The sequence below is a fragment of the Tympanuchus pallidicinctus genome, unplaced genomic scaffold (genome assembly GCF_026119805.1).
Source record: "Tympanuchus pallidicinctus isolate F22 unplaced genomic scaffold, pur_lepc_1.0 scaffold3, whole genome shotgun sequence".
NCBI classification, from domain to species: domain Eukaryota; kingdom Metazoa; phylum Chordata; class Aves; order Galliformes; family Phasianidae; genus Tympanuchus; species Tympanuchus pallidicinctus.
In genome coordinates this window covers 76,729,135-76,747,537 of record NW_026294747.1, presented here as the reverse complement: position 1 = coordinate 76,747,537, position 18,403 = coordinate 76,729,135, and the positions used below count along the sequence as shown (strand labels likewise).

Genomic DNA, 18,403 nt, shown 5'->3' with positions numbered 1-18,403 from the left:
GGAATAAGTGTGAGTCAGCAGGGACTATGAAGCCAGTTCTCACTATAGCTGTTCTCTGCTCTAATTATATCTGTGGCACATCTTTGTGATTGACCGTTTTGGTGAGTACAAAGATCCCAGGAGAAGGGCTTACAGTAGGGAGTCTTTGGACTGCGCCCAAGTTTCTTGTCAAGGCACTCTGCCCCATTCTTGGTGACATGTATCCAGAATTCCATGGTGTGGAATCCAGGGATTAAAACTTGGAGGTGGAATTGTGAATAGCTTAAATACACTGTGGTTTCAAGATCCAAAGGGGAAGGCTTTGTTTGTGACAAACTAGCTTTAATACAACAGTGAGGGTTAAGGAAAAATATGCCCATTCACTTTTCTATAGTGGTTACTTTTTTACTGACACCTAATAGATTTGATTTGTATGGTTTCTTTTGTAATGCTTCTGTGATCATTCCATTTTTTTATTTCATTTTTGCTTTTTTTTCCTAGAGATGTGAATTATGCCCTCATAAGGATGGTGCTTTAAAGAGAACAGATAATGGGGGTAAGTTTTATTCTTACTATTTGTGAACTCTCTTATTCTGTGTGAGGGAAATAAGACTGTGAAAAGAATATGGAGGGATCTAATAACAGTGGAAACTAGCAACTGGTTTATCATACTAGTTTAGAAAGTGATAACTATTTTGCAGTAGTCCAGATTAGGATGACTTTAAGTTTGAGAACATCAGTTATTATTCTTAGACTTACTTGTAGATAAAAGTTACAGTAAAGGACAAACTGCATTTTAACACAAGAATTTACAAGCGAAACAGATAAATTTTATATTTATTTAGTTGGAGTTTGAACATTTATAGAAAGCTATTCAAAGGGCGTCGTTCATGGGAGAAAGTTAATTTTTATGTCTATAGCCAGGCTGAATGTGTTGGTGCATTTTCAAAGATAGCTCTTTCATGTTTGGTTTACTAATAGGCTCAGTAACAAAGAAACTAGAGCTGAAAAGTTGTAGTAGCAATTACCTGTCCCTTGCATCTTTCTAATTGTATCACTCAGGTTATCATCAGTTCTACTCCTGCCAAGTAGAACTGCTAAAAGAAATCTCCACAGAATACCATGCCTTGCTTGTTTTTTGTAATAGTTGGTTGATGTGAATGAAATCTTTCAATTAACTTTCCAGTCATTTCTGGATTGTTGTCTTCTATCTGTATTAGATACTTCTAAATTCCTGTCCATCATCTATTTGTAAATAGCGCAGTCATTTTGATACTGTGACCTTTCTCTTGGGAGAGGAGAAAGAATGATCAGGATTGCAGATATCATTTGGACAGTCTATGTTAATTGTTTTCTGGAGATTCTGTGCTGCATACATAGTATTCTACTTAATTTTTATCTTAATCTCAGTTTAGTGTTGTAGTTGCAGTGGCTTTGCTGTTCCTTTTACAGTTGAATTGCACAGGCCAGATCCTGCTTGTATTTGGACTGGTCTCCTCTTTCCCTTTCTAATCAGTATGTTTGACAATAATGTATAACATACCTTCTGGTATTCACTATTCTAGTGTCTGCTTATATCAAACATGTTAGAGAATTTTGTGTTGTTCGTGTTAGGAGATTGTATTAAGTTAGTGTGTCAGCGAAACTACCTTAATGAGTGCCAGCACAGTACTTTAGCCTTAAAACTAAGCCTCTCAAACAGGTTAATATGCAGCAGCATTGAATTAATTTCTTCAGAATGGCAACTGAAGCGTGAGGTAGCTGAAGGATTTTCCGCTTCTGTATTTAAAGTAGTGTTTTGGAATGCCTTGCTGTTCTGTATGGTAATTTTGAAGAATTTTTAGAAAGTCTTGAGAGTGTATTTTGGCAGTTTGCATCAAATGTCTGAACATCCTTTAGATTCTCTCATGCAACTGTACTCTTTGTAATTATGAGTTTCTGTCTGAAAGTGAATTGCTTTATCTGGTTGAAATTACTTAAGTTTAAATAGCAAAGGTTACACTGGACAAATGGTATTTTCCCTCTTTTCATGTTCATGACCGGCGATTTTTATCAGTGAAAAGCTGATAGCAGAGAAGTCTTGAGAATTTGTGTTTCACTGTCTGGGAACCGCCCTCAGTAATAGATATTGTCTGTGGGGCGAATACAGCAAATCCGACTTTATGGACCAACTGCACTTTTAGTAACGGGTCTACAGAGGGGTGTGAGCCTTGGAAAAATGAACTCTAACTGGTGTTATGTCATGGAAACCTACATTGTTAACTTGAAGCTTTCCTTTCAAAATATTGCTTAATATAAGGGATTGTGCCAGAAGAATTTCAGTGTCAGGGTAGTACTGTAGGAGGTCATGTCCTGGGAATCTCAGGTTAAAACTTGATTTTTAAAACTCTTCCACCAGTATTGACCAGAAAGCCAATGCAATTTTTGTTGTAGTGTGCAGATAACTCGTGTGGTCTGCTGGTGTTAATGATAACTTTCTTATTTTTTTAAACAGTCTTCTGAATATCTGCCTTTTACTAATGTGAAGAAACGTGTTTAGTTTTGGGTATTGAAGGTGCTATATTTTCTTTTACATTTGGAATCTTAGTATTTTGTCTGCTGAGCTTTTAGTCTAGCATTCCATGATTTTCTTAATCTGCAGTAAGATGCTGTTATTGCAGTAGGGCCCTTACTGTGCATTACTGCCTCCTTCTTTGTGGTGGCATTGGTGTTTACAACTTTGTTTCCTGTGTTCATTTTCAGCTAAATTAAATCAGTTCCCTGATCCAGCTGACAATGCTGATGTCAGGGAATGAACAGGACCATTCTTTTAGCAGTAGCCTGTATGTAAGCTGTCTTAAGTCAGCTGTACAGCTGTCCCTGAAAATAGCCTAAGCTTATGGCTCTTATTTGGTGGCATTATCTTGTCTTTAAGAACTCTGGGGCACTATAATATCGATTCATCTATCTGTCTGTGACAGAATAGTCCACGAGTCAAACCTGTGTTGTTTTTAAGTGTTGCTAAAAACAGCAATAGTTGTATTTGGTGCATTTGTCTTTATTTTTCCCTATCTTTTATCTCCTCCTTCTCTGTGTGATTTGAAGTTCTTTTGTGTTTTGTTCTTTCTCCTTCTCCCTTTTACTTATCTGTTACAATTTATTTGATTTTTTGGAGCTCGTTGCTTCTTGAAATTTCCTTTTTACGTTTTATATTTCTATTTGGAGATATCTAAAATTCTTTAGTTACGCTTGTTGGTACAGTTGGTAAGGGAGTAATGTTGGGTTTTCCAGTCTCATAGTAAATAAGGAATTAAAGTTTTCAGCAATACCACAAATGTGGCATTCTTGGTGTGGTTCTGTCCTGTATCTTCTACATAAATTGGAAGTGGTAGCATGTGGTAGCAAGAGAAGAGGATCATGCTCTCTTTGTCAGTATGAACTTGGTTCTTGGGAAATTTCATGCATGCTTTCTCAGAATATGTTCCCAACCTACAGGTGTGTATGCTTCAGGACTGCTTGAACCAGTGATGGTATTTTTTGTGTTTTCAAAGAACACAAAATGTATCTATCAGGTGTGTTTTAAATGTGTCTGTTACACGCTTAATTTGTCCATTTCTTTTAGAGTGTTAGTGTCTGTAGCAAGACATTTCACAGCTGATCAGTGTGATGTGTAACACTAGTATGCAGATTGTGAGTCCTTTAAATCACAGTTTTATTTGATGGCACGTGGCAGTTGCTAAGTCAAGGGAAGTGACAAAGACCAGTTATTTTATTTTCAGTACCACTTGTGGTTTTATAGACCCTTGTCATATTCTTTTTCTGTCTCCTTTCAGGGAAGCCCCAGACTGTTGGGGTATTCCTTGTATGGAAGTATGACCCATCCCCTTTCTGCTTCTCTTCCTCTTCGAAGTGACACATAATCCCTACCAGAACTGCATATGAAGTTTTAGAGAAGCAAATCTGTATCTATGTAAGCTGCCAAATGACAACAGTGTGATTTAGTGTTCCATAGCATAGATTGCTAATGTGATTACAGGTCACCACTTTTTGGTACAGATTTTTTCTCAGTAATTACAAAACACTAGCTAGCAATTCACACTACATTGAATCTGGGACAGAACCTCAAATTGGAACACAAGTGTTAATTTTAACAATTAATTTTTGCCTGAGGAATATTCTTAACATCGAGTGCTTGGTTTTCTGCATCCGTTCTGAGAACAGAATACATGGGCAATGTAAATTTTTGAGGTGTTAACTGTTTTTACAGTGTTTGTTGACCCTTGACCATTTGGGTAATTAGAGGTAGAGTGGAATAGGGGAATTTCAGTTACCTGAGGTAACTGCAACTGCATTAGCTGCCTCCTGTTGGTCTGGTGGCAGTGGCTGCTCCTGTTGGTGGTGGGCTGAGAGAGAATTTGATCTGGATTTGAGCTGAATCCAGAACTTTGGGCTGCTTCATTGTACGTTCAGGGCTTTCCATTGCCAGAGACCTGTATTGGCACAGAACAGGAGCAGCTAAGAGCTGAATGCACGTGTTGGTTGGATTTCGTCTCACGCTGTATGAAAATGATTGTTCAGCTTTTGCTGAAACTTGCATGGGTCTTGGAAACAATACAGTTGCACTTCATAGCATGCAGTCTGCATGACATCCTTGATGTGGTTTATTGTGAAGAGAGTATGTGCTGAGGATTATGAAGAGTTGACCATATTTAGCTGCAAATTTGATGTAAGTCATTCGTTAATAGTGATGGGACATTGCATGGTTCTAGTCAGGGTGATTGCCAGAAACTTTAAAAATGGGCTTTGAATGTGTAAATAATACATTGTAATGTTTTGGCTGCTTAATGTGTTGTGGGGGAAAAGGATCTTCTCTGTACCTGAAGCCTGTGAAACTATTTACAAAAGCATTAGGAAGTCTGTGGTCACTGTCTGCAGTTATAGAAATTCTGTATTTTGTTATTTTTTACTGAAAATAAGAAAGTAGAATTGAGCTGAAACTTCAATGAACTTTTGTCTTTGAATATGCTTATGAACAAAAGCCTGTGCTACATTTGGTAGTAGTGTTCATTTAGGGGCATCACTGTGGTTTAAAATACATAACTGAATATGAAAGGTTTTGAAAATGAGGAAAAAAACTGTGGTGTATGTGGGAATTCTTTCTTGATTGCTGTTTTATGTGTAAGAAGGCTACTGAAAGAGCAATTAAGCTGTTTGTAGCAGTATCTGTTCTCTGTATGCGGCTTAGGAGTTGGGCAAAGTGTAAAAACACATTTAATACATTAAAAAAAAGCTCACTTGTTCCTTTTTTTTTTTTTTTTTTCTTTTCTTTTTTTTCCCAAGCACGCTGTTGGTTGGATATATTTTTTGGATGTTTAAATAGTTCTCTTACAGTAATCTGTCGACATTTCTCTCTGAGCCGGAGAGGCTTCAGCTTGGTGTGCGACTTGTTGCTTTGAAATCTGATTCCACTGGCTGATGATGAGGAATGCTGTGTAACAGCATTCTTTGTGTCGACTTTTCACCAAGGCTTCTTTCATGCAGCTGCTTGGGAAAAGGCCAGCTAACAATGCAGTGGTTTTATGTCATCCTTCAGGCCCTCTTCCCATCCCCTGGGTCAGCGTTGGGATCCCCCAAGTCTATAAAAACACCACATGCCAGCTTTTCTTACTCTCAGCGTTACTGGTGTCAGCAGCTCTCGCTCTCGGGTTTGCTGTTCTGATGTGTTTTCATGGTATTCATGTTTAAGAATATGGATGGTATAATGTTATATATTTAGGCTTATGCATTTTGCTAGAAATATTTACATAAAAATGTTCAGGTCCATTTACAGAGATTTGCAAGATTTAGCATATGTATTTTTTACTAGAAAAGGCAGTAATATTATCTAAGCAAAACAAAAATATTTTACTAACAAATACACATATTACCATATAATCCGTTAATATTACTATAAAAAATTAAATGTTTACTAATTATTTTACTAGTAAATGCAATGTAAGGAACTACACTGGGAACCTGGAAAAAAATTAGAGAAAGCGTTAGATAAATATTTATGACATTTTTTCCTTTTGTTGTATAAAGTGTCTTTAGAGAGGAGTAAGAGACTCATTAATGCCGTAGCATGCAAGATAAGATGATTAAAGCTGTTGGCTTACTTAGTGGACCAGTGGGATGTAAGCTGGAGCTGCTTCAGAAACAAACTATTTGTTGTGCTGCCAAACGAAGAGCCAATGAGAATTTTTCATATGTACTTATTCTTTAATTGAAGAGCAAGTATTGATAAATGCAGATTTAGGTGAAATTCTGTAGTAAAGCTCTGTGGAACGGAGCCTTTTCTTCACAGATAACAGGTTTATTAGTGTTATTTTTAGTAGAAATTGTCACTTGATTCAGCGTACTGGTGATGAAGTTGGCTGTCAGCTGCTGGGGGAGGGATCTGCAGCAATTAGTGTGGGCATCCTTTTTCCTCTGTCTTTTCAAGGAGTGGATCAAACAGTGTAGTGAATAATACCACGTTATTAGCTCCAGCAATCTCTAAAACAGTGTTTGCGAGGTTAAGGAAACTGCAGTATTTTAAGCAGCTTCATCTTTTTTTGCAAGTTTTGTTACCTTTGTGGGAAAGGAATATAGTTATATGGAATGCTTTAATGGGGCATTTGGACTAAGGGTTCAAAATAGTACTTAATCTTTCCCCATAGCATACAGTAACAATTCTGGTCTATATGCACATCTTCTCTGGCTTTACCTTTCAGGGTGGGATGGGGCTTTGGGATAGAGTTTTGGGATCAGCCAGCAGATGTGCTGGCAGCAGAACCTGGGGTGCAGTTCCCAGACCTCTGCAGAAAGGAGAGGGCTGTGCTTTTCCTGTGCTAGCTTGTTTTTTCACCTGTGCTTTTGTTTATGGTAAACATAAAACCTTAGCATGCCTTTCATCAGCTTGCTGATGTGACCACAGGGTAAATTGCTGTCTTGCCCCAGGGTTAGTAATGAAATGAATACAGTTTTATCTGCCCCAGTATATGGCAAGCTGTACTTCAGGGAGAGGGAGGTGGGACTTTACTTTCCCGTGACAGCTCGCAGTTGAAATGGATTGAGGTGTGTCCGTAAGCTACCATCCAGAGTGACTCTAATAAGAAACCTAGTGTTTCAAACAAAGAAAGCTTTTTCTGTGCTAAAAAATGGTGTTCACTTTGGTTAGGAGTGAGTTAAAGTTACAGATGGCATAAAATTCCTTAGTGAAATACAATGGACTCTTTAGGAACTTTCACAAAATGCATAAGCAAATCTTATTCAGAGGTCAGATTGGAGTTAGGAGATGGTGATGACATCACAGAGCTCTGTTTTGGGCCCAGGCTGCCATTGCAGCTGGACTTCTCTGTGACTTCATGGTTCTGGCTACTACTGCTCTGCTGTGCTCCTTTGGCATCCATTGTCCAGAGCCTGTTCTGCAATTGTTAGCACTCTGCCTTCTCTGTATTTGAGTGGTAGGGTGGATTATTACTGTAAGAGAATTTGGTTGTTACTATACAACTATGTGTTGGCAACAGCTTTTATTAACTAGTGATGAAATCGTTACCTGTTTGCCGTTGTTGGGATGACAGACTTTTAGTTAAGGCTCTGGAACTTGAGGTCTGTTACACTGAACGTTAATGAATATTACATACTTAAATATTTTGAATATGCGGCGTTAGAAACTTTTCACTGAGGTGAAAATTAGTTAGGCATCTGAGATCAGAATCTCAGCAAAAGGTTTGTAAAATGAGGATGGATTCTGACTTGTAATTAAACATTTGACATGCCAGGACAAAACCTAAAATTGGCAAATCTCAGTGTTCTTTTCTGACAGATACTTAAAGAAAAAATGGTGGCAGTGGGGCTCAAGTAAAAAGCTTTCATAAGATATATTTTCATTTTGAAGGCTTTTTGGCATTAATTTTCAATTCTTGCTGTTTGAAATTACTGGTTTTGTCATAATTGTTACTGAAGTAGATCTTGGACTTGTTTTTAAATGTGGAAAAGTGTTATAGCTACACTTGAGTTACCTTATAAAATAAAGTGGATATGCATAAATATTTCTGTTAGAATTTCCTAAAGTTCTTGAAAGTAATGAGTAAGTAAAACTAGAAAGTGCAATTGAAATATATTGAACATATATTTTAAGTTGGCTGTCATCAGTAAGCTTTGTTTTTGTTTTACTCTTGAGATGTGTGTATTCACACTTAAGCATTGGGAAACCTCAATTTAATTTAATTATGTCTTTTTTTGTGTGGAAAATGTATAGTTGCCCAGAAATATTGTAATAAGTTATATGAAGTTTATGACTTATGTATGGAGCTAATTGAAGAATGTGACTTTAATGTGGCCTTAAATATTATAAATCCAGATAAAAATGCTTGCTTCTTCAGCAAGTTGTATACATGCACACATTTGGGTGGGTGTCTGTTTGGAATGTTTAATTATTCTTGCAAAAAAGTGTGTCTGTCATCTATTAAGAAATAATACACAAAACTACTCAGCTTTGAAGATGGCAAGAGAGTCTCTGAGTTGTCTAAAGGGGAAGGGAGTAGCAGCTTCTCTGGGCCGGGCAGCAGAATGGTGTAAGTACTTGACAAGGAAGGGGAATATTTGGGTTCTGTCCTGTCAACTAGGAGAGTCTGAGCTCTCCAATGAAAGTGGCCTACTCTGTCTGGCTAAATAAAGTCTTGTGTGTTTGTGTGTTGTTTCATTTTGCCTTTTAAGCCTGGGCTCATATGGACTGAAATAAACCACATGTGATAATAAGCACATGAGTATGTAGCCTTACGACTGCACTCTTGAGATGTTTTCTTGGGGAAGATGATACTGAATTTTTTTGTTTCTGCATTCTGTGCTACTTATGTATGCTTCTAGAGTTTAAAAATCTGAAAGGCATAAGGAGGAGGTAGAGCAGGAAGCAAAGCCCTGGCCGTTCACTTTCCTCCCTAGGAAGATGGGGGAGGCATTTTCTCACTTTGTTATGCAGTCAAAAGCCTCTTGGTTCCAGAAGGTTGGAAATAAAGGCTACTTGTATGCTAGTAATAGTAGCTCATTCTTCCATCATTGAGACAGTGAGCTGTCACACTTGCTCCCTTCGGGTGTCCTTGGTTTCATGCTTTGGAATAGTCTTGAGTAATCTTTTGGTGTTCAGGAAAAAGGTGAATCTTGTTTACTTCCTATTCTATTTTCCACTACTGTTTTGTCTTTCTGTGGTGAAACTGAACGCTCTGGCCACCCTTAAGTGATAAATTTTGTGGAGGGGTCTACAGACCTTGCAGAGTTCTCCAGTGATGGAGATTGCACAGCCTCTTCAGGAAACCAGTCCTCAGCAATACTCGTGAGGGAAGAATTTCTTCCCCATGCTTTCATGGGAAGGAACTTCTGAGTGTGCTGGTTTTGCTTCTTCCAGATGAGCTTTCTGATACTTCAGTCTTTCTTAACCAGTGAAACCTTGGACAAAGTAACACTTAAGTAGGTTGGTGCCTGGACTCTTTGAGTCCCAGTGGGAGGTCATGCAGGCTTAGGCATTTGTGGCTTGTAGATGGGGATAAAAATGCTGCAACCTTCCCTGTGATTTAATTTCTTATTGGGCAAGTTGTCATTTTTTGCAAAGGTCAGATTGTTTAGGATCTGAAGAAGATACTGGAAACAGGTGGAGAAGGTCCCTGGTCCTTAGTTCCTTGAGCAGTTTTTAATCTCTTTTCCAAGAAGTTTGTCAGTGCTGATGTATGTCATTTGTTTTGCTATGTAGACACTGTCTGTCACTTTTCTGTGGGTTTAGTGGGTTATTAGATTAATACTTTTTCAGGGGAGGAGATTTAAAGAGAAATATCCACCTTTAACACCATGTTAACGTTTCCTTATCTGTCTCTAGTAAGATGGCTGTGGCTCAAGGCAGTGTGCAAGTCTTAAGAAAATCCTTATGAACACTAATTCTCTGAAGATATATCAAACAGAGAACATACAACCTGAGGTGTTCATAGGTGTTTTGTGTTCTTTTTTCTCTGTTAGTTTGTTAGTGATAGTTTTAAAATGGTCTGTAGAAAATTTTTTAAAAAGTGGCTCAAAATGGCAGTTTGTACTTCATTTTCTCTACTCTTCTACTAGTCAAATACTTGTTCCTTGTGTTAAGAATTTATGAATATGATGATGAAGCAGCACAGTTGCTTCTGATATTGGGTTAAATTTTGCTGAATATAGCCAAGCATAGAATATGGACAGTTTTCTTACACTTGTGGCAAAGTAGTCTCCTCTGGAACAAGCTTGTAACTCTCAGAATCTTGGCATGGAAGGAAAGCCTGAAATCAGTAGTTTTATTTCTGAGGAGTTTTCTTCCTTCCACCCCCCTTTCCCCACCATTCCTAATGCTATTTTAGGAACTTTTATTTCTTGAAGTGTTGCTAAAGTACAATGAGGTAAGTAACTGAGCCCCAGGTCAGTGGCTTAGAACAGGACTGGATGTAGGAGTTGATCTAGTTAGAATAAGTAAGTTGTCTAAATCTTCAAAACTAGGAAAATTAAAAAAAAAATCATAGGTATGTGTTTTTTGTTTTTTTTTTTTTGGCATATATTTATGTGTGTGTGCGCATGATGTGGGATTTCTTGCTTTGGAGAGAATAGATGAGTCTAGTCAATTCAGAATGGTTTTGTTTAAGTAAAAAGTGTACGCAGAAAGTCTTACACGAAAGTAAGGCTTGCATGAATAGTTTCTTCAGACCCTATTTTTCTTTTGTGGGAATTTGCATAGTTTTTAAGTGTTTTCTGTGATAATCCAAGTAATTTAAAGAATGAAACTGCTTTTCCATTTGTGTTTGTATGAATCATTACTGTCTGCAGTTCATGAAGTATTATTTTTAGGAATTCTCCACACAAGAAACTTAAAATATTTTACAGCGCATCTTAACTTTGGGTAATACAAAATGAAATGTGAATGTGATTTAAGCCATTTAGGTCTGCAATGTTTTAAACTGTTAAAATAGTTAATGGAGAAGAGTGTTGCAAGAGGTTCTTCATAGAGTAATTGAAATGTCCTTTGAGCTTCTAGAAAATGTTAAAATTAAATACAATTGTAACTTTTTGTAGGTTGGGCTCATGTGGTTTGTGCTCTGTACATTCCCGAGGTGCAGTTTGCGAATGTCGCGACAATGGAACCTATTGTGTTGCAGTCCGTTCCTCATGATCGTTACAATAAGGTATAATTATGAGTCTTTTTATCTGTATGTAATGTGTATATTTGCAAACTTGTGAGCTTTAAATAAGCTAAAACTACAGTTCTTTAAATGCAGTTTACGTAAAATTTATCAATAGCTACTGTAATGTTGTGTGTTTTCTTCCATGTATCAATGATAAGTTCAAGAATTAAGAAAGCTGTGTTATTCAGTTGAACTGCAAAGTTATCTGCAGTGTCTGATTATTCTTATACAGAGTGGGGACTGTTTTGTTAATTAAAAATACTGCTTTATATATCTTTGAATAATGGTTTATTTTGAAAGCAATGTGAAATATGTCCCATATGTAAGAATATTATTACACCTTGTTTGAAATGTTAATATTAATTACCATTTAGTCCTACTGTTTTAATTATTAATAAGAATTTCATAAACAAGAACAGCAGTATATATTAAGGCTAAATCTTGCAGACTTTTGCTTTTGTAAACAGTGCTTCCTTTAGCAGGATTAATTGCCTATAGAAGAAATAGAATAGCTGCTCCTAAATAAGTGTCAGTGAGATGGAATCTTTTTTGAAGTGTGGCAAGACTATTTAAAAAAATTGTTAATATTTTATACTAATAGCTTATTTTTTCTACTTGGTCTTCCACTTGCACTGCCTTTTCCCTATGATACCTAACTACTCCCTCCTTTGTATTTTTGTGTTTTCCCTTTTGTAGGCAGTGAACTCAATTTATGAGTAGTTTTATTAACACTTTTTTGTACAGTTCCTTTTAATTCTAGTTTCTTTCTCTTATGTTATTCCATGATGATTGGTGGACATAGGAGCAAAAGAAGAATACACTTGATTATATTTAAAAAAAACCAGAACATGTCATTTCCTACAGTGAAACCAGCCCATGTCATGTTGTTTCTGTAACCTCTCTTTTTTTTTTTTTTTCCCCAGTTTATGTCTTTGCTTTTATTTTTTTTTTTCCTCTCACAGAAAAATCCACATTATACTCTATTCTTTTTCCTGTCTTTCTAGTCTTTTTTCCTGTTCAATATGTTGGTCTTTTCCTTATCTGTCTCATTCACTAATATTGCTGTTCCACAGGTTTTTCCCTTCCTACTTACCAGTGTATGAAAAGAGTCAAACTGTAGGTCTTTCTAATGTTTTCTCATTTGTACTACCTGAGTATCTGTATCAACTTTTGACTGTGAACTTCTGCTTGGCAAGAAATTGAAATAGTAAGAGTAAGTGCAGAACCAATAGATGTTTTGTGCTTGGACGTGAAGCAGCATTTTTTTCCCTGCTCAACTTTGGGCCAATAGAATTTCTGTTTGCTCCTTTTTGCTCCTTTTCCTCCATCAGTAGTCATAGTGGTTTTTTTTTTTTTGTTTTTTGTTTTTTGTTTTTTGTTTGTTTGTTTGTTTGTTTTTTTTTGTTTGTTTTTTTGTTTGTTTGTTTTTAATTTGAAATGGTTCTTCCTTAATGTACTTAAAACATTTCATTGAATATCAGTGGCGTACAGACAGTGTAGAGTTCCTGTTGTCAAATTTTTAATTTTCTGCTTCTTTGTTGGTGTTCAGGTTGGGGACGGTTTTCCAAGTTAGCTGTCAGTCTAAAACTACTTTAATACAGGCCAGTATAATACATTAGAAAATGTAATAACTTATCAAAAATTGCAAATTTGGGGTCACAGTTCCAGTCAGTTTGGTTCTGCTTGTCAACTTTGGTTGGAAAAGAATGATGTCTAGAAAGATTTGATTTCTTGTTAAGTCCTGACTAATTTTTGTGTATGCAGCTGTGTATGTCTGGAAGTGGCCTTCCGTATGGAATTGGGATAAAATGTAGTTCAACAAAAATTGTCATGAGAATTCATACTAAAGTCTCTAAAAGAAAGAAAAGCCTCCTTGGAATTTTGCCAGGAGATACTACTTGATTTACATGGCATTCTTCTATGTAATTGTTTCCTTATTTTATGTTGTAAAATACATAATATTATGCAGAACTGTAATCTTGGGTACAAGAAGGAACAAAGATGATGCCAGAGCATGAGCTTATGGCCACTCATTCTGTGGAGTTTACCTGCTGCTTGGATAAAAGCCATCATGTTACAGTGTAAACTCACTGAGTGAACTGATGAGTGAGTTAATACAAAAGCTCTTCTTACATAGTTGCATCCAAAAAAGGAATGGACTAGAAATCACTTTTGTATTGAATAGATGTTTGTTATTTCTTGGCTGCTTGTGCACGTATAATCTCTTACTTGTTTTATGAGAGATTTATCTGTCTTAGATAAATTTCTCAGGTACATTTGAAGCCTGTGGTAATTGAATGTAATTATTGCTTTTAAGAGCCTCTTCAGAGTTGATTTGAACAATAAGTGCGTTTGGAGTTTCTTGATCCACCTAGCAGTAAAGGCAGCTATTAAAATTTTATTTCATTATTTGCTGCAACAATAAGAAACTTGTGTACAAATTCTAAGTTCAATTCTGTAAATAGGCAATTCTCTTAGGTAGCTTTTACAAGTAGAATAAACTGCTTCTCACATTACTTTTTTTTTTTTTTTTTCTTTTTGCAAGACATTCCTCCCTTCGTCTTCCCTTCTGGCTTTTTTTGCAGAGAAGGTTTACAGTTTTGAATCTTTGAAGGGAAATTACTGACAGACAACTCAAGGCAGCTTTGCAAAATGTCTCTAGATGTTTGTGTTGGGTAGGCAGTCCGCAGTGTTGTGTTTAAACTTGTTTGTAATGTATCCAGTCAGTCTTATTTTTTTTCAATCATTTTACTGTAAATCAGTTTAAGGGGTCCTGAATGCAGCATACACTGCCAAAGAACAGGACCTACATCCTTACTAAATGGAGCACTTACACCACTTCTGAACTTTGGTGAGGAAAACTTTTTAGGCAAAACTCTGTCAAAACAGAATGGTAACTGGAGCTTGAGCTGTATGGAATCTATTAAAGTCTGTTTACAGAGCTACCTTACGTTGAGACTTAGAAATAGTTATTCAGATGCAGTTGAAGATCATGACTGAGTTTGTTAATAAAATCTTCACGTGTCGGATCATGGTATGGAAAGCTAAAAAGTGGCCAGTCTCCGACCCTGGCAAATGACCCAATGCGTTGTGTGTGGTACCTGGCACAGCGGGAGCAGGGTGAAAATTCCACCTTCCCCAGCCTTCAAGTGTTAGGAGATAGGGTATGGTGTTGGGCTGTGTTAGCTACTGCTGTTAGTCCTTCTCAGAAGCCTAGAGAAAACCATGCCAAATAATTCACCTACCTCAGAGTCTTGCACAATAACAAAAATGCTTTAGTTGGCTGACTTAAGTGTTGAAGATGGATAACTGTTCAAGGCAGTTCCGATTTGAAAACTTCACTCATTTTCACTCCTTTTGTAAAGAACATCAATTTTGCCTTATTTCCTTTTTCATTCTCAATTTCAATGATGTTTTGGGACATTTTTGTTAAACACTGGGTAGTAGACATCAGTTTATGTTCTTTTTATTTATTTACTATCCTACTCTCTTTCCTTGCCTTTCTGGAGAAGGTTGCACTGCAGTTGGGACAAATCAGTTACACCTAAGGTCTTACAATGGAATACCTATAGATAGCAGTGTACCACTGATATTTGTCCCTTCAGTAAGATTCTGTCATATTTAAGAGGAGTAACTTGATTGTACTGGTGCTGGATTCATTAAGAATGAACTGATAAACAGTTAAATTTTATGTGGGCTGTAGTTTGCAACTGATGATACAAATGTGATGTGATAGATTTTTCTAGATGACATTTTGGTTATTAGAGGAGTGGTGGAAGAAGATGTACTTTTGACTAATACTTCTCACTGAAATGCTAGTGAGAGTTTGTAATGATGTCTAGTGTAATAGTGTGCTTCCGTACAAGTATCCCTGTTCATCAGCTACATATGAAACAATGTGATAGACACTGCATTCTTTTTATCTTGATTTTTTTTCTCCCCCACATTTTATTGAGAATGTTTTCTCAATAAAAATGCCATTGTATCCCAGTAAGGCAAATTTATGTGAGAAATTCTGTGAAAAGATTTTCAGGTAATAGAAACTTCTCATTTTAGCATGTTTTTAAGCTTGAAATAGGTTTGGTGTATTAATTTGATCTTTGTTTCCAGAGAGTTCTTTCTTGATTACTTTCTAAGAGGCTTATGAAACTGTCTGAAACTAAAGCAGAACTCTGTTAAACTCAGTATTTAATTGAAGGTAACTGAATGTTGTATGTATATTGAAGCATGCTGTGAGACTTCTGAAAATTGTTTACACCAAATGTGCAAGTAAAATTTTAAGCTTGCAGCTTTTCTTTTGGTAGTTTGTGAAGATATGTGCACATATACCTTATGGTACCCACTACTGGTAGGCACTCAGTCTGGTTTGATGTTTCTGAATGTCGTAGCTACAAGTACTGTTAAATGACTGTCAAAATGATTGCAGCTTAAAAAGACATAAATGCAAACTTGAAAGCCAGGAAAATCCTAAAGCCTAATGCTATTAGCCTTTGGTTGTTTAACCATTTTGGCTGATTGAGTAGCAGTATAGAATTTAAATAAATTAGTATTTGTACTCGTTTAGCACTGATCAAATGTTATACAGATCCAAAGTATCTACCAGATAATCTTCTTTTGCAAACAAGTGTAATTAGACTTCGTTATAAAGGAGTTATTACATAAGGTTAGATGCACAATCCAACAGTTCTCACCTTAGAATTTCTTGTGACACATAACTTATTTGTTTGCTTTTCATCATATTAAGTATTTTTCTCTTTGATAGACATGCTATATCTGTGATGAACAAGGCAGAGAAAGTAAAGCAGCCACAGGTGCATGCATGACATGTAATAAACACGGATGTCGACAAGCTTTTCATGTAACATGGTAGGTATATTTTATTATTCCACATATCTGAAAGAATTTTCCAGAGAGTCAACTCTATAATATAAAATGAATAAATTTGATTAGAATATTTTGGGATGAAGGAATACAGTGAAGTGGTTTGTGTAGAAATAATTTTATTAGAGTTTACTGATTGTATGGCAGTGGTATCATATACATTGCTGGGAACTGCAGTAGTAGTCTGATAATTCTCCTTTGTGTTGTGTTAAGTGCTCTGTGCTTATGTGAGTAAGGTTTAGTGTTTCTTCTCCTATCCTCTTTTTTTAGATGTTTTATAGGATACAGGCATGGGAAGGAATGTGAATTGTTGACCTGGTGATTTGATGTTATCTTTTGATAAATCAGTAGGAAAAAGTGTTGAAACATACAGCAGTAAAGTGACTACTTCTGGTTTTCAAACATTTGGAGTAGTTCACCTCTCTAGCATTATGTACGTGGTACACGTCTATCCTGAACTATTTATTTAGGTTTCATCTGTAGCTGCTGGAGAAAAAACAGCAATGTCTGCCTGATTTATTCCACTTTAAGCTATTGTGGTTGGCAAGCATTCAGTAGATGCTTGTCTCACTTTATGGGTTTCTAAAAGAGACTGTATTAGATGACAACAAATGTCAGCAAGTAAGATGAGGCAAAGGGATTTCCACCCCAGAACTTCTGGGGGATATTTACTCTTTCAAATTCAGCTGAAGCTTTTTTGTAATAGCAGATTTACACAGATTATTGAGGTACTTTGGCTGTAGATGTACTCATCAGTTTTATGAGTGCCCCATTGTGCTCCATCATTTCTGTGCAGAAGCTCAGTCTAAGAAAAAGTATTTGCACACCTACTTAAAAATATTTTCTTCAGTGTAACCAGGTGTTTTTGAATGTCTTGTTCAGATTAAGTACTGATTTTTTTGCAACTCTGCACGTTCTCACTTACAGAGGTGGTGGCCTCTCTGTGTGGTTTTTGTTTTTTTTTTGTTTTGCTCCTTCAATACTTAGTTATCTGGAGGGATGTTGAAGTCTTACTTCTTCATAACCATCTGATTTTTCATTGGATGTAATCAATGTCAAGTTTGGTTATAGAGTGAGAACAGACTTTGCTCCTAAAAACTTGCATACCTCCTTGAAAAATTGCTTGTGGACATGGAAAAAATGTATGCATCCAATTATTTGAAAGACGAGTCCTTTTCATCTACTGTCTCTTTCTTCCAAAGTCTTGTTATCAGCAAGTGTAAAAAGAACTTGGGAATCACATTCAACTTACAAATATATACCTTTTGTTATCTTGCCATTTCTTAGGATTTCTGTTTCATTTTGAACAGATAAGTACCAAAAAATGATCTCTAACCAGGGAATTATTGATACTGTATTGAGGATATTGAGAGGCTTCTGTAATATTTGTGAAATGGAAGGAAAACGTGAAAACTGCAGGAAACAGAGATCCAGATCAAGCTGTGTCAATTCTGTGTTAACAAAACTAATGTCTGAAGAAGAAAGAGCTGGAGTTCATCTGTTTTTGTATGACAAGCTTAGAATGACAGATCTTTGCTTATAGCTGGCATCTGCTGTAGGTGTGCATGTGTTTAGTAGACAGTATTTTTGGATTGTACAAGAATGTGATTATATATAAATGAGGGGAAAGTGATTTTTAAAAACAATGAAAATAAGCTGCCCTGTATGTTGTTCTTTCATTTACATATTTCCTTGCATAACTTTGTCTGTAACATTGCATTATTATGCTAATGAAAATGATGAGGAAAATGAAACTGAATACTTGGTTTTTCAATATCTAAGTTGGATTTGATACAGAAAATAAATCAACATTACTAATGGTGAAAAGCAAATTTGATTTGAAAAATGTAGTTGAATAAGGTAATATTAGCCCAGACAAAGTGACACTGTAAGTCATTTTCTTCTTTTAAAAGAAATTAACCTGCCACAGTCTTTTAAACCCATGAAATATATTAGATTTATTATGTCATTGAAGTTCTATTTAAAAAAAAAAAAAAAAAAGAGTAATTTTCTTGGCAGAGCAGGGAAGGATATATGCAACTTCAGAATTATTTCTTCTTTGGGTCCACACTATGGTTTTGTTTAAAAACAAAGCAAAAACCAACCTATTCTTTCTGTACATAATTTTGACTTCAGCTTGAGCTAATAATCATCACTGCTGTCTTTATTTATAAAAATAACTCAATTTTTTCAAGCTATACATTTGTTTGAATGGTTTGTAGATCTAGGAGAAAGTCATCAGCTGTAGGTAACCAACAGGTTTTTCCAGAGTTGCCAGAGGTGGATTAGGTGCTGGCATGCTGTTAGAAGTCGCTTGTGTGGAAATCTCCTCTAATTAAATACAAATACAAGCATCC

At 36.1% G+C, this 18,403-nt stretch overlaps 1 protein-coding gene across 4 annotated transcripts in view; it reads left to right on the top strand.

Moving 5' to 3' along the window:
- Positions 1-18,403, top strand: part of MLLT10 (MLLT10 histone lysine methyltransferase DOT1L cofactor) — a 113,584-nt gene that overhangs the window by 18,770 nt on the left and 76,411 nt on the right. For 3 of the 4 annotated variants that reach the window (XM_052696286.1, XM_052696285.1, XM_052696284.1), the window contains exons 4-6: positions 481-535; positions 11,056-11,165; positions 15,928-16,031. In XM_052696286.1, coding sequence (XP_052552246.1) covers positions 481-535; positions 11,056-11,165; positions 15,928-16,031 — 269 coding nt within the window. The remainder of the gene's footprint in view (positions 1-480; positions 536-11,055; positions 11,166-15,927; positions 16,032-18,403) is intronic. The other variant, XM_052696287.1, reaches the window with a different exon arrangement.